Source organism: Sparus aurata, chromosome 5 (assembly GCF_900880675.1).
Source record: "Sparus aurata chromosome 5, fSpaAur1.1, whole genome shotgun sequence".
NCBI classification, from domain to species: Eukaryota; Metazoa; Chordata; class Actinopteri; order Spariformes; family Sparidae; genus Sparus; species Sparus aurata.
Genome location: NC_044191.1, coordinates 37,750,296 through 37,762,842, shown reverse-complemented (window position 1 = coordinate 37,762,842; position 12,547 = coordinate 37,750,296). Strand labels below are relative to the sequence as shown.

Genomic DNA, 12,547 nt, shown 5'->3' with positions numbered 1-12,547 from the left:
AAAAAAACGGCCAATCACAGCCCCACCAGAAAGCAGAACAGCCAATCACCTCACTGGGAGTCTTGTTGCCAAGCAGAGTAGAGATGGCCTGGAATGTGTTTTGATTGGCTCCTTCCTGCTGACAGGTCGTCAAAATGACTCTATCTGCTTCTCTAAAAAAGAAAAAAAAAAACATCAACAAACAACAAATAAAACAACAAACACATCAACAAGGATAACCACAGAGTCAATACTCCTGCTGCTTTCTAAAGAGGAGCACAGAGGAGATCAGAGGAGGTCAGAGGAGGTCAGAGGAGGTCAGAGGAGCACAGAGGAGCTCAGAGGAGATCAGAGGAGCACAGAGGAGATCAGAGGAGCACAGAGGAGGTCAGAGGAGGTCAGAGGAGCACAGAGGAGGTCAGAGGAGCACAGAGGAGCTCAGAGGAGGTCAGAGGAGGTCAGAGGAGATCAGAGGAGCACAGAGGAGATCAGAGGAGCACAGAGGAGGTCAGAGGAGCACAGAGGAGCACAGAGGAGGTCAGAGGAGGTCAGAGGACATCAGAGGAGCTCAGAGGAGGTCAGAGGAGCACAGAGGAGCACAGAGGAGGTCAGAGGAGCACAGAGGAGCACAGAGGAGGTCAGAGGAGGTCAGAGGACATCAGAGGAGCTCAGAGGAGCTCAGAGGAGATCAGAGGAGGTCAGAGGAGGTCAGAGGAGCACAGAGGAGCACAGAGGAGGTCAGAGGAGATCAGAGGAGCACAGAGGAGGTCAGAGGAGATCAGAGGAGATCAGAGGAGCACAGAGGAGGTCAGAGGAGCACAGAGGAGATCAGAGGAGCTCAGAGGAGATCAGAGGAGCACAGAGGAGGTCAGAGGAGCACAGAGGAGGTCAGAGGAGCTCAGAGGAGGTCAGAGGAGATCAGAGGAGCACAGAGGAGGTCAGAGGAGCTCAGAGGAGCTCAGAGGAGGTCAGAGGAGCTCAGAGGAGGTCAGAGGAGCTCAGAGGAGGTCAGAGGAGGTCAGAGGACATCAGAGGAGCACAGAGGAGATCAGAGGAGGTCAGAGGAGCTCAGAGGAGGTCAGAGGAGGTCAGAGGAGGTCAGAGGAGCTCAGAGGAGGTCAGAGGAGGTCAGAGGAGCTCAGAGGAGGTCAGAGGAGGTCAGAGGAGGTCAGAGGACATCAGAGGAGCACAGAGGAGATCAGAGGAGGTCAGAGGACATCAGAGGAGCACAGAGGAGATCAGAGGAGGTCAGAGGAGCACAGAGGAGGTCAGAGGAGGTCAGAGGAGCACAGAGGAGGTCAGAGGAGCACAGAGGAGGTCAGAGGAGCTCAGAGGAGGTCAGAGGAGCTCAGAGGAGGTCAGAGGAGGTCAGAGGACATCAGAGGACATCAGAGGAGGTCAGAGGAGCACAGAGGAGGTCAGAGGAGCACAGAGGAGGTCAGAGGAGCACAGAGGAGCACAGAGGAGATCAGAGGAGCTCAGAGGAGATCAGAGGAGGTCAGAGGAGCACAGAGGAGCTCAGAGGAGATCAGAGGAGGTCAGAGGAGCTCAGAGGAGGTCAGAGGAGGTCAGAGGACATCAGAGGAGCACAGAGGAGATCAGAGGAGGTCAGAGGAGCTCAGAGGAGGTCAGAGGAGCTCAGAGGAGGTCAGAGGAGCTCAGAGGAGGTCAGAGGAGGTCAGAGGACATCAGAGGAGCACAGAGGAGATCAGAGGAGGTCAGAGGAGGTCAGAGGAGCACAGAGGAGGTCAGAGGAGCACAGAGGAGGTCAGAGGACATCAGAGGAGGTCAGAGGAGCTCAGAGGAGGTCAGAGGAGCTCAGAGGAGGTCAGAGGAGGTCAGAGGAGCACAGAGGAGGTCAGAGGAGGTCAGAGGAGGTCAGAGGAGCACAGAGGAGGTCAGAGGAGCACAGAGGAGCACAGAGGAGATCAGAGGAGGTCAGAGGAGGTCAGAGGACATCAGAGGAGCTCAGAGGAGGTCAGAGGAGCACAGAGGAGGTCAGAGGAGCACAGAGGAGCACAGAGGAGCATAGAGGAGATCAGAGGAGCACAGAGGAGCTCAGAGGAGCTCAGAGGAGCACAGAGGAGGTCAGAGGAGCTCAGAGGAGGTCAGAGGAGCACAGAGGAGGTCAGAGGAGGTCAGAGGAGCACAGAGGAGGTCAGAGGAGCTCAGAGGAGCACAGAGGAGGTCAGAGGACATCAGAGGACATCAGAGGAGCACAGAGGAGGTCAGAGGAGGTCAGAGGAGTACAGAGGAGCACAGAGGAGCACAGAGGAGGTCAGAGGAGCACAGAGGAGCTCAGAGGAGCACAGAGGAGGTCAGAGGAGCTCAGAGGAGGTCAGAGGACATCAGAGGAGGTCAGAGGAGCTCAGAGGAGGTCAGAGGAGGTCAGAGGAGCTCAGAGGAGCACAGAGGAGCTCAGAGGAGCACAGAGGAGGTCAGAGGAGCTCAGAGGAGGTCAGAGGACATCAGAGGAGGTCAGAGGAGCTCAGAGGAGGTCAGAGGAGGTCAGAGGAGCTCAGAGGAGCACAGAGGAGGTCAGAGGACATCAGAGGAGCTCAGAGGAGGTCAGAGGAGATCAGAGGAGCACAGAGGAGGTCAGAGGACATCAGAGGAGCTCAGAGGAGCTCAGAGGAGCACAGAGGAGGTCAGAGGACATCAGAGGAGGTCAGAGGAGGTCAGAGGAGCTCAGAGGAGCACAGAGGAGGTCAGAGGACATCAGAGGAGCTCAGAGGAGGTCAGAGGAGCACAGAGGAGGTCAGAGGAGGTCAGAGGAGCACAGAGGAGGTCAGAGGAGCACAGAGGAGGTCAGAGGACATCAGAGGAGGTCAGAGGAGCTCAGAGGAGGTCAGAGGAGCTCAGAGGAGGTCAGAGGAGCACAGAGGAGGTCAGAGGACATCAGAGGAGGTCAGAGGAGCTCAGAGGAGGTCAGAGGAGCTCAGAGGAGGTCAGAGGACATCAGAGGAGGTCAGAGGAGCACAGAGGAGGTCAGAGGAGGTCAGAGGAGGTCAGAGGAGCACAGAGGAGGTCAGAGGAGCTCAGAGGAGGTCAGAGGAGCACAGAGGAGCACAGAGGAGCACAGAGGAGGTCAGAGGAGCTCAGAGGAGGTCAGAGGAGCTCAGAGGGGGTCAGAGGAGGTCAGAGGAGCACAGAGGAGGTCAGAGGAGGTCAGAGGAGCACAGAGGAGGTCAGAGGAGCACAGAGGAGGTCAGAGGACATCAGAGGAGGTCAGAGGAGCTCAGAGGAGGTCAGAGGAGGTCAGAGGAGCTCAGAGGAGCACAGAGGAGGTCAGAGGACATCAGAGGAGCTCAGAGGAGGTCAGAGGAGATCAGAGGAGCACAGAGGAGGTCAGAGGACATCAGAGGAGGTCAGAGGAGGTCAGAGGAGCTCAGAGGAGCACAGAGGAGGTCAGAGGACATCAGAGGAGCTCAGAGGAGGTCAGAGGAGCACAGAGGAGGTCAGAGGAGGTCAGAGGAGTACAGAGGAGCTCAGAGGAGGTCAGAGGAGCACAGAGGAGGTCAGAGGACATCAGAGGAGGTCAGAGGAGCTCAGAGGAGGTCAGAGGAGCTCAGAGGAGGTCAGAGGACATCAGAGGAGGTCAGAGGAGCACAGAGGAGGTCAGAGGAGGTCAGAGGAGGTCAGAGGAGCACAGAGGAGGTCAGAGGAGCTCAGAGGAGGTCAGAGGAGCACAGAGGAGCACAGAGGAGCATAGAGGAGATCAGAGGAGCACAGAGGAGCTCAGAGGAGCTCAGAGGAGGTCAGAGGAGCTCAGAGGAGGTCAGAGGAGCTCAGAGGGGGTCAGAGGAGGTCAGAGGAGCACAGAGGAGGTCAGAGGAGGTCAGAGGAGCACAGAGGAGGTCAGAGGAGCTCAGAGGAGCACAGAGGAGGTCAGAGGACATCAGAGGACATCAGAGGAGCACAGAGGAGGTCAGAGGAGGTCAGAGGAGTACAGAGGAGCACAGAGGAGCTCAGAGGAGGTCAGAGGAGCACAGAGGAGCTCAGAGGATGTCAGAGGAGCTCAGAGGAGGTCAGAGGAGCACAGAGGAGCTCAGAGGAGCACAGAGGAGGTCAGAGGAGCTCAGAGGAGGTCAGAGGACATCAGAGGAGGTCAGAGGAGCTCAGAGGAGGTCAGAGGAGGTCAGAGGAGCTCAGAGGAGCACAGAGGAGGTCAGAGGAGGTCAGAGGACATCAGAGGAGCTCAGAGGAGGTCAGAGGAGCACAGAGGAGGTCAGAGGACATCAGAGGAGCTCAGAGGAGGTCAGAGGAGGTCAGAGGAGCACAGAGGAGGTCAGAGGAGGTCAGAGGAGGTCAGAGGAGCACAGAGGAGGTCAGAGGAGCACAGAGGAGGTCAGAGGAGCACAGAGGAGCACAGAGGAGATCAGAGGAGGTCAGAGGAGGTCAGAGGACATCAGAGGAGCTCAGAGGAGGTCAGAGGAGCACAGAGGAGGTCAGAGGACATCAGAGGAGCTCAGAGGAGGTCAGAGGAGCACAGAGGAGCTCAGAGGAGCTCAGAGGAGGTCAGAGGAGATCAGAGGAGCACAGAGGAGGTCAGAGGACATCAGAGGAGCTCAGAGGAGGTCAGAGGAGGTCAGAGGAGCTCAGAGGAGCACAGAGGAGGTCAGAGGACATCAGAGGAGCTCAGAGGAGGTCAGAGGAGCTCAGAGGAGCACAGAGGAGCTCAGAGGAGCTCAGAGGAGCTCAGAGGAGGTCAGAGGAGGTCAGAGGAGCTCAGAGGAGCACAGAGGAGGTCAGAGGACATCAGAGGACATCAGAGGAGCTCAGAGGAGATCAGAGGAGGTCAGAGGAGGTCAGAGGACATCAGAGGAGCTCAGAGGAGGTCAGAGGAGCACAGAGGAGCTCAGAGGAGCTCAGAGGAGGTCAGAGGAGATCAGAGGAGCACAGAGGAGGTCAGAGGACATCAGAGGAGCTCAGAGGAGGTCAGAGGAGCTCAGAGGAGCACAGAGGAGGTCAGAGGACATCAGAGGAGCTCAGAGGAGGTCAGAGGAGCACAGAGGAGGTCAGAGGAGGTCAGAGGAGTACAGAGGAGCTCAGAGGAGGTCAGAGGAGCACAGAGGAGGTCAGAGGACATCAGAGGAGCTCAGAGGAGGTCAGAGGAGGTCAGAGGAGGTCAGAGGAGGTCAGAGGACATCAGAGGAGCTCAGAGGAGGTCAGAGGAGGTCAGAGGAGCACAGAGGAGGTCAGAGGAGGTCAGTGGAGGTCAGAGGAGGTCAGAGGACATCAGAGGAGCACAGAGGAGATCAGAGGAGGTCAGAGGAGCTCAGAGGAGGTCAGAGGAGCTCAGAGGAGGTCAGAGGAGCTCAGAGGAGCACAGAGGAGGTCAGAGGACATCAGAGGAGCTCAGAGGAGGTCAGAGGAGCACAGAGGAGGTCAGAGGAGGTCAGAGGAGTACAGAGGAGCTCAGAGGAGGTCAGAGGAGCACAGAGGAGGTCAGAGGACATCAGAGGAGGTCAGAGGAGCTCAGAGGAGGTCAGAGGAGCTCAGAGGAGGTCAGAGGACATCAGAGGAGGTCAGAGGAGCTCAGAGGAGCTCAGAGGAGGTCAGAGGAGGTCAGAGGAGCACAGAGGAGCACAGAGGAGCACAGAGGAACACAGAGGAGCACAGAGGAGGTCAGAGGAGGTCAGAGGAGCACAAAGGAGTACCTGGTCCACAGGATCACCTTCTCTCCGCTCGCTGTCAGAGATATGTTCTTGGCACAGACGGGGAGGTCAGGAGGAGGACTGGGCCGTGGAGGAGCAGAGTTGGAGGAGGTGCAGATGGACGGAGAGCTGGTGGAAGAGCAGTAGGAGTTGATGGGGGAGGAGAAGATAGTGGGAGAGGTAGAGGAAGAGTTGATAGTTGTGGTGGAGACAGAGGGAGAGGAGGAGGTAACTGAGGTTGAAGTGAAGGTGGATGAGGGGATACAGCAGGAGGAGACAAAGGAGGAGACAAAGGGAGAGGAGGCAACAGAGGAGGTAACCGAGGTTGAAGTGAGGATGTAGGAGGTGATGGGGGAGACGGACGAGGTGGAAACAGAGGACGAGAGGGGGGGAGAGGAGGTGACGGAGTAGGTAACAGAGGTTGAGGTGGAGACAGAGGTGTGGGAGATCATGGCAGAGTTGGAGAGGTTTGACGAGGAGCTGGAGGAGGTGATGGGGGGCTGCAGCGCCTCCTCCCTTCGGCTCCTCTTTATCGACGGACTCTGCTCCTTCTCACTGTTCTTCTTCTCCTCCTCATCTTCATCATTCTCTTCTTCATCCATCTCCTCCTCCTCCTTTTCGTCAGTCAGAGGGAACGAGCCTTCCCATGATGCACCTCTCTGATCTGAGAGAGGAAACAACAGAGTTACACAGCTCACCTGTGTGTTCACTGAAACCAGTTGACAGGTGATCCTAGTACAAACCTGGCTGTGGACTGTCATTGTCCCCCTTCAGGTCCAGGTCTTTGTCACCTGGTTCATCGTGGGCGGAGCTTAACTGGGAGTACATAGGGTCCAGTCTCTTCATGGCCCTGGACACGCCCCCTGAGGTCTGAAGGAGAGATCAATAGGTGAGTAGTGTGTCTCCACCTGTCACTCATTCAGACCTGATAAAACATGACAGACCTTGTTGCCGTGGCAGCGAGGGCATCCTTTCCTCCTGAGTCTGCGAATCTTTGCATCACGACAGAGGCAGGGCCAGTCTTTTTCTGACCAATCACAGTCCTGGAAACACATCACAGTCAGTCTGAGAAGAAGTCCATGAGTGAAAGCAGACTAAAGGTTCCCTCCCTGTGTTTTCAGACCTTGTAGATTCTGTGAGCATCCATCTTCCTCCTTTGGCGCCGGCTTGTCATTGGCTGGATTTTATGCCCCTCGTCTTCCTCTTCAAGCTCTGGGAGCGTCACTTCTTCAAACCCACTGTTGGCTCCGCCTCCGGACACCTGGCCGACGCCCTCACCGCCATCTGACCCACCCCCTGCATCTTCTGGCCAATGAGCTTCTTCAAACTGTCCGGGGCGAGCCACAGGTGGGCGGAGTTCTTCAAAGAACACCCAGAATTCAGCTTGTAGATGGGCGTGGCCTTTCAGCAGCGTCGCCATTTGAGCTTTTAGCTGAAACACATGAATCAGCTGATTTCACCTTCAATACATTGAACTTGGATTCAGTACTTGATCAATAACTCTGATGAATAACTCAATGACAACATTTCACTTCTAAGTGGATTTGTGGTTGTTAATGGTTGACGGACACTAAAGTGGCCCCGCCCCTCTCAGCCTGCTGTAGTTAGTGATACTGGTTAAACTGGTCTGTATACAGGTGATAGTAATCACAGGTACCTCGTGGATGCTGGTTGGACTCAGGTCCGGACCGGTCTGCAGAGCCTTGATGATCTTCTGATAATGAGACGGATTATCTCCAAAACTGATCTCCAACTGTCGCAGGAAGCGGCGGCTGCGTTCAAATGCCTGCTGCTCCTCAAACTGTCGGGACAGAGTGACAAACACAGAACTCATGGGTGTGAATGGCAAAGGACAAAAAAGCAGGAAAATATACGGCTCCACTACGTCTCTCTTTACATTTTATTTTATCCCATTGTTGGCTTCAGCTAAGAAAGAAATTGTTTGCCATCCAAAATACTTAGAACACAGTGTTTCCCCTAGATTGTTTTGTAGCAGTGGTGCTCTGAGTCGGTAACCAGCAACACTAGGGGGGTCCGGGGGCACGCCCCCCAGAAGACATCTATCTATAAATACAAGGAATCTCTGTCTGTGTGTGTGTGTGTGTGTGTGTGTGAGTGTCTGTTAGTCAAATATCTCTGTGGATCAGGATCACACTGACCCAAGACTTTCAACATGGCTGCTGCGTGGTTCAGTGGTGTGCAATAAGCATTTGTTTGGACTGCAATGATAGCGTGAATAAATTATTTCATAAATGCTTTACAAATTCCACGAGCATTGTCCACCGGAGCCACCACAGTCACGTGCACACCAGAGCCAATCACTGCACACCGTGGCCACGTGCGCACCAGAGCCACTGCAGAGCTCAAGCCCACGACATACCTTAAAAAACAAGAGGATTTATACCTGCAGCGGCGCGAGCTGGACCGGGATTTTGCCGGCGGTTCGGTCCCGTTCTGTTCTGTTCTGTGCATCTAAACTGACTGTTGTGGGTTAATGAGATTAAACGAGTCCAGACCGAGTCTGTTGGGGTCTGAGGAGATCCGGAGACGCGCGGACAACAAAGTGGAATCGGAATCTGTGGATGTTCGTGTAGGGTTAGCTGCTAGCGGCTAGCTACACAGCCCACCTCCCGAGGCGACGGACCGGAAGCATCAGCACGTCCAAAACCGGACCTAGGGTAAATAATGTCCGCCACGCTTTTTCGCGAACATTGCCGTCACGTTTGCTTTGTGTCTGGTGCAGGAAGAAACGGTAAAAACAGGCTTTTGTCACGAAAGTGTCCAAGCAGCAAGTTTGGTTGTTGAGGAACAGGAAGTTGTGGGAGGGACCTAGGCGGATGATTGACAGGCAACGACAGTCGGACAGCGATATTGAGAGTTGAGAGATTTGTGACATTTAGCGTGTTTGGAGTGTGTAGTTAGTGTGTTATGTAGTGTTTGGTGTAGTGTGTTTAGTGTGTAGTGGAGTCGGTTTTTTGTTTAATGAGGAGAAGCTGAATGTGGAGCAGGCAGTGCAGCTCTTCATTCAGCTGGAAGGAGCTCAGGCTGACCTGAGCATTGCCTGCATTTAAATGTAAATAGTTACGTATAACTTTGTAAATGTTTTAAATGTAGGCACAAATTTAGCAGACAACAATTTATATTTGCATTATAAGTAAAAGGTTTTCACAGTAAAAAAATCTAACTTTTTCTACTCGGATTTTATGTTTTTTTTTGTGATTTTAGGTCCATTGTGTTAATACAGTATGTCTAAATAAAAAAAATAACTGTACAGTCACACATGTGAGGTTGTGCTGAAAATAATGACACCAAGTAAATAGTTTTTAAGATGAAATATAATGGCAAAATCAAAAATAGTCAAAAACAGCCAATTACACCCTGGAATATCAGATTTCACAACAAACCTAAATATCCCTGACGTCCCACCTTCAAACAGCCTCATTTGGCCATCCAGGAAAAAGCTCCTTAACCTCCCACTTTTTTATAGGAATACACTTTTGTTACGGGCACTGCACTAGTTTTTTAAATTCACCATTCGCCCCCTGTGATATTAAACCCACAGAAATCATGTCTTTTTTTTGCAGAGGCGCTGAAAATCCATCAACAGAATGCATACAGGGGAAACACTGACACATCAGATAACCTTCCGCAACGATTGCAGGCTCTTTGTGACAGTGGTGAGCCGTCGGAAAAAGCCAGATTTCCAGACTTATCCGGAAGAATCACACCCCTGAGAACTGTTCACTGACCTCACAGGTGAGTCAGTCTGTGAAACACCTGTGATCCTGCAGTGGTTCTGTTCTGCTCACCAGTCCACACTGAAGCGCCTGCTCAGGATGAAGGAATGCAGCAAAGTCTCGAAGGAGGTCTGTCCGGTCTCCCAGGATGCAGCGCAACTTCCTGAACAACAGAATCACTTCCTGTCCATCTCCTGCCTGCTCAAACTCGTTCAGCAGAGACACAAAGTCTTCCACCTGTCCAGGTGTGTCCTGTAGAGCTTCGCGCACCTGCAGACACAAAGCAACAGTCAACTACAGATACCTGCATCAACATGACCTCACCTGCTCTCTGATGCTGCTGCCATAACTGCTTAAAAGGTCAGCTGGAGACGCCTGGAGACACCTTGAGACACCTTGAGATGCCTGGAGATGCCTGGAGTCTTTGAAGGAGACTCATCTGATAGATGACACTGTCACTTTTTATTCGAAATTCGAATATTTGTTCGAACGTGGGGGGAAAAGTTCTTATTCGAATGTATTGACCTGTTCGAATTCAAAATGTACGCAACAAATAAGCGCAACAGACCATTTGAAGTAGTTCGCCTTGTGATCCAACAGAGAGTGCTCTAAAACTTCACTATCAGCTTGACCTATTGACCCTTGACCTATCAATTCAGCTAGTAATATTATGTTGTTTGCTATGAAAATGGAGGACACTAGTGATCAACGCTGTCCTGAGCGGACAATCACGACACCAAAGCATCTGAGAAGTAACGTTAGTGTATGGAAGTATTTTGTACAAAGCAGCTCTCTTACTCTACAACGACAACAAATCTGCGGACTCACCTAGCTTACAACCTCGTAAGCTAACGTTAGCAGGTGAGTGTACAACCTCGTCTGACTGCACTCGGCACACTCAGCTTCAGCAGGCCTTCTGCCAGCAGCTCGTAAAAATGCCATCACCGACAAGATAGCAAGATCTATATGCAAGGATATTCGGCCCATTGGTATCGTTTCGGGATCTCATGAAGGAACTGGAGCCTAATGTCGTGTTGCGGGGTGGTATTCGAATACATTCGAATAAATTACGTGTCATTTCAAATTCGTTCGAACTTGACTTTTTGAAAAAGTGACAGTCCTAAAAGCAACAGATGAGAAACACTCAGCTCTGTGACTTTGTGTACAGCAGGGGTGCCAAATACGTCGATCGTGACCGACCGGTAGATCGCAAAGGTAGTGCAGGTAGAAATTCCAATTCTTTTTTTAGATTAAGTGACAGGAAAATGAATGAATGATTGAACCTCTGAAAGACCAAGTTGAGTCTGTGCAACCTGATTAACGTACAGGACGGCTAGTCTGAGATCTCTTCTTGTACGGGTCACCATGCATGTGCAAACGCGCTAGTTACTGCAAAACACAAGCCAGCTAAGTGACCTGGTCAGTGGCTTCAATTGATATCAACAAAAGACGGGATATAAAAGAATGAGTGGGGCAGCCGGACCGAGTAAAAAACCCAGAACACACCACTTCCATGCAGAATGGGAGGAGAACTTTTTTTCACTGTCTTTTTCGAAGTGCATTTGTCTGATTTGTTAAACTGCCATCGCTATTCCGAAGAAGGGGAATGTTGAGAGTCACTTTGAACTGTTCAGAAAAAGTACAACACTGACTTCCCTCTGAAAAGCAAGCTTAGAAGGAGAAAGGTGAGGGAACTAAAATCAAAGTTAATTGGACAACAGTCGTTTTTCACACAGCGGAATTCACAAGCAAAGGCCGACAAGAAGCATCGTTAGGCTGAGTCACTCTGTCATTAAGCATAAGAAGTCCTTCCAAGATGGAGACATGATAAAAGAGGCCTTCGTTGAGGCAGCTGACTCCTTGTCTCAGGATTTCAAAAACAAACCAGAATTATTATCATCAATCAAAGCTCTTCAGCTATCAAGAAGTACAGTTACACAGCGCTGTGAAGTAATGGCTGAGGATTTGACACCGCAGCTTCAGAGAGACATCGCAGACTGCGAGTGTTTCTCACTGCAGTTAGATGAGTCTACAGCCCAACTGTGTGGTTTTACTCAGATGGTGTTTACAGATATGACGAAAAAGAGCAGCTATTAACATCACTGCCCATGAAAGAACGCACGCGGGGAGAGGACATTTCAACATTCAAAAATGTTCTCTAGAAAACCAGCAGCTCCCGGTGTGTAAACTGTGAGCAGTACTGATGGCTGTTTGTCACCTGTCAATTTTTATGTGCAATACCAAGAGTTACATTACTCTCTCAATATCAGCTATGCATTGTACTTTATAAAAGTATACTCAGTGTATGTATAAATAAACAAACAAACTCCCTGGAGTGCACACGGGAAACATATGATTTAGAACAATAGTGAGACAACAGTAGAGCAAATTACGTTTACACTGATATGAATGCATCCATCCATCCATCCATTTTCATCCGCTTATCCGGGGCCGGGTCGCGGGGGCAGCTGCCTGAGCAGGGACACCCAGACTTCCCTCTCCCCGGATACTGCCTCCAGCTCTTCCGGGAGGACCCCAAGGCGTTCCCAGGCCAGCTGGGCGACATAGTCACACCAGCGTGTCCTGGGTCTTCCTCGGGGTCTCCTCCCGGCGGGGCATGCCAGGAACACCTCCCGAGGGAGGCGTCCCGGGGGCATCCGAAACAGATGCCCGAGCCACCTCAGCTGGCTCCTCTCGATGTGGAGGAGCAGCGGCTCTACTCTGAGCTCCTCCCGGGTGACAGAGCTCTTCACCCTATCTCTAAGGGAGCGCCCTGCCACCCTGCGGAGGAAACTCATTTCGGCCGCTTGTATCCGGGATCTTATTCTTTCGGTCATGACCCAAAGTTCATGGCCATAGGTGAGGGTCGGAACGTAGATTGACTGGTAAATCGAGAGCTTCGCCTTTCGGCTCAGCTCTCTCTTCACCACGACGGACCGATACAAAGACCGCATTACTGCGGCCGCTGCACCGATCCGTCTGTCAATCTCACGCTCCATCCTTCCCTCACTCGTGAACAAGACCCCAAGATACTTAAACTCCTCCACTTGAGGCAGGAACTCTCTTCCCACCTGGAGGGAGCAGGCCACCTTTTTCCGGTCAAGAACCATGGCCTCGGATTTGGAGGTGCTGATTCTCATCCCAGCCGCTTCGCACTCGGCTGCAAACCGCCCC

General features: G+C 52.4%; 1 protein-coding gene across 2 annotated transcripts in view; it reads right to left on the bottom strand.

The window, feature by feature from the left end:
- LOC115581740 (GON-4-like protein) overlaps positions 1-12,547 on the bottom strand; it is a 38,623-nt gene that overhangs the window by 385 nt on the left and 25,691 nt on the right. The window contains exons 22-28 of one of the 2 annotated variants that reach the window (XR_003984059.1): positions 9,446-9,643; positions 7,294-7,437; positions 6,760-7,068; positions 6,581-6,679; positions 6,380-6,506; positions 5,657-6,300; positions 50-152 (exon numbers count right to left, since the gene is read on the bottom strand). Coding sequence is in view for 1 of the 2 variants with exons in the window: in XM_030417060.1 (XP_030272920.1) it covers positions 50-152; positions 5,640-6,300; positions 6,380-6,506; positions 6,581-6,679; positions 6,760-7,068; positions 7,294-7,437; positions 9,446-9,643 (1,641 nt within the window). In the remaining variant the exon portion in view is untranslated. Of the gene's footprint in view, positions 1-49; positions 153-5,639; positions 6,301-6,379; positions 6,507-6,580; positions 6,680-6,759; positions 7,069-7,293; positions 7,438-9,445; positions 9,644-12,547 lie in introns of both variants that reach the window. The other variant, XM_030417060.1, reaches the window with a different exon arrangement.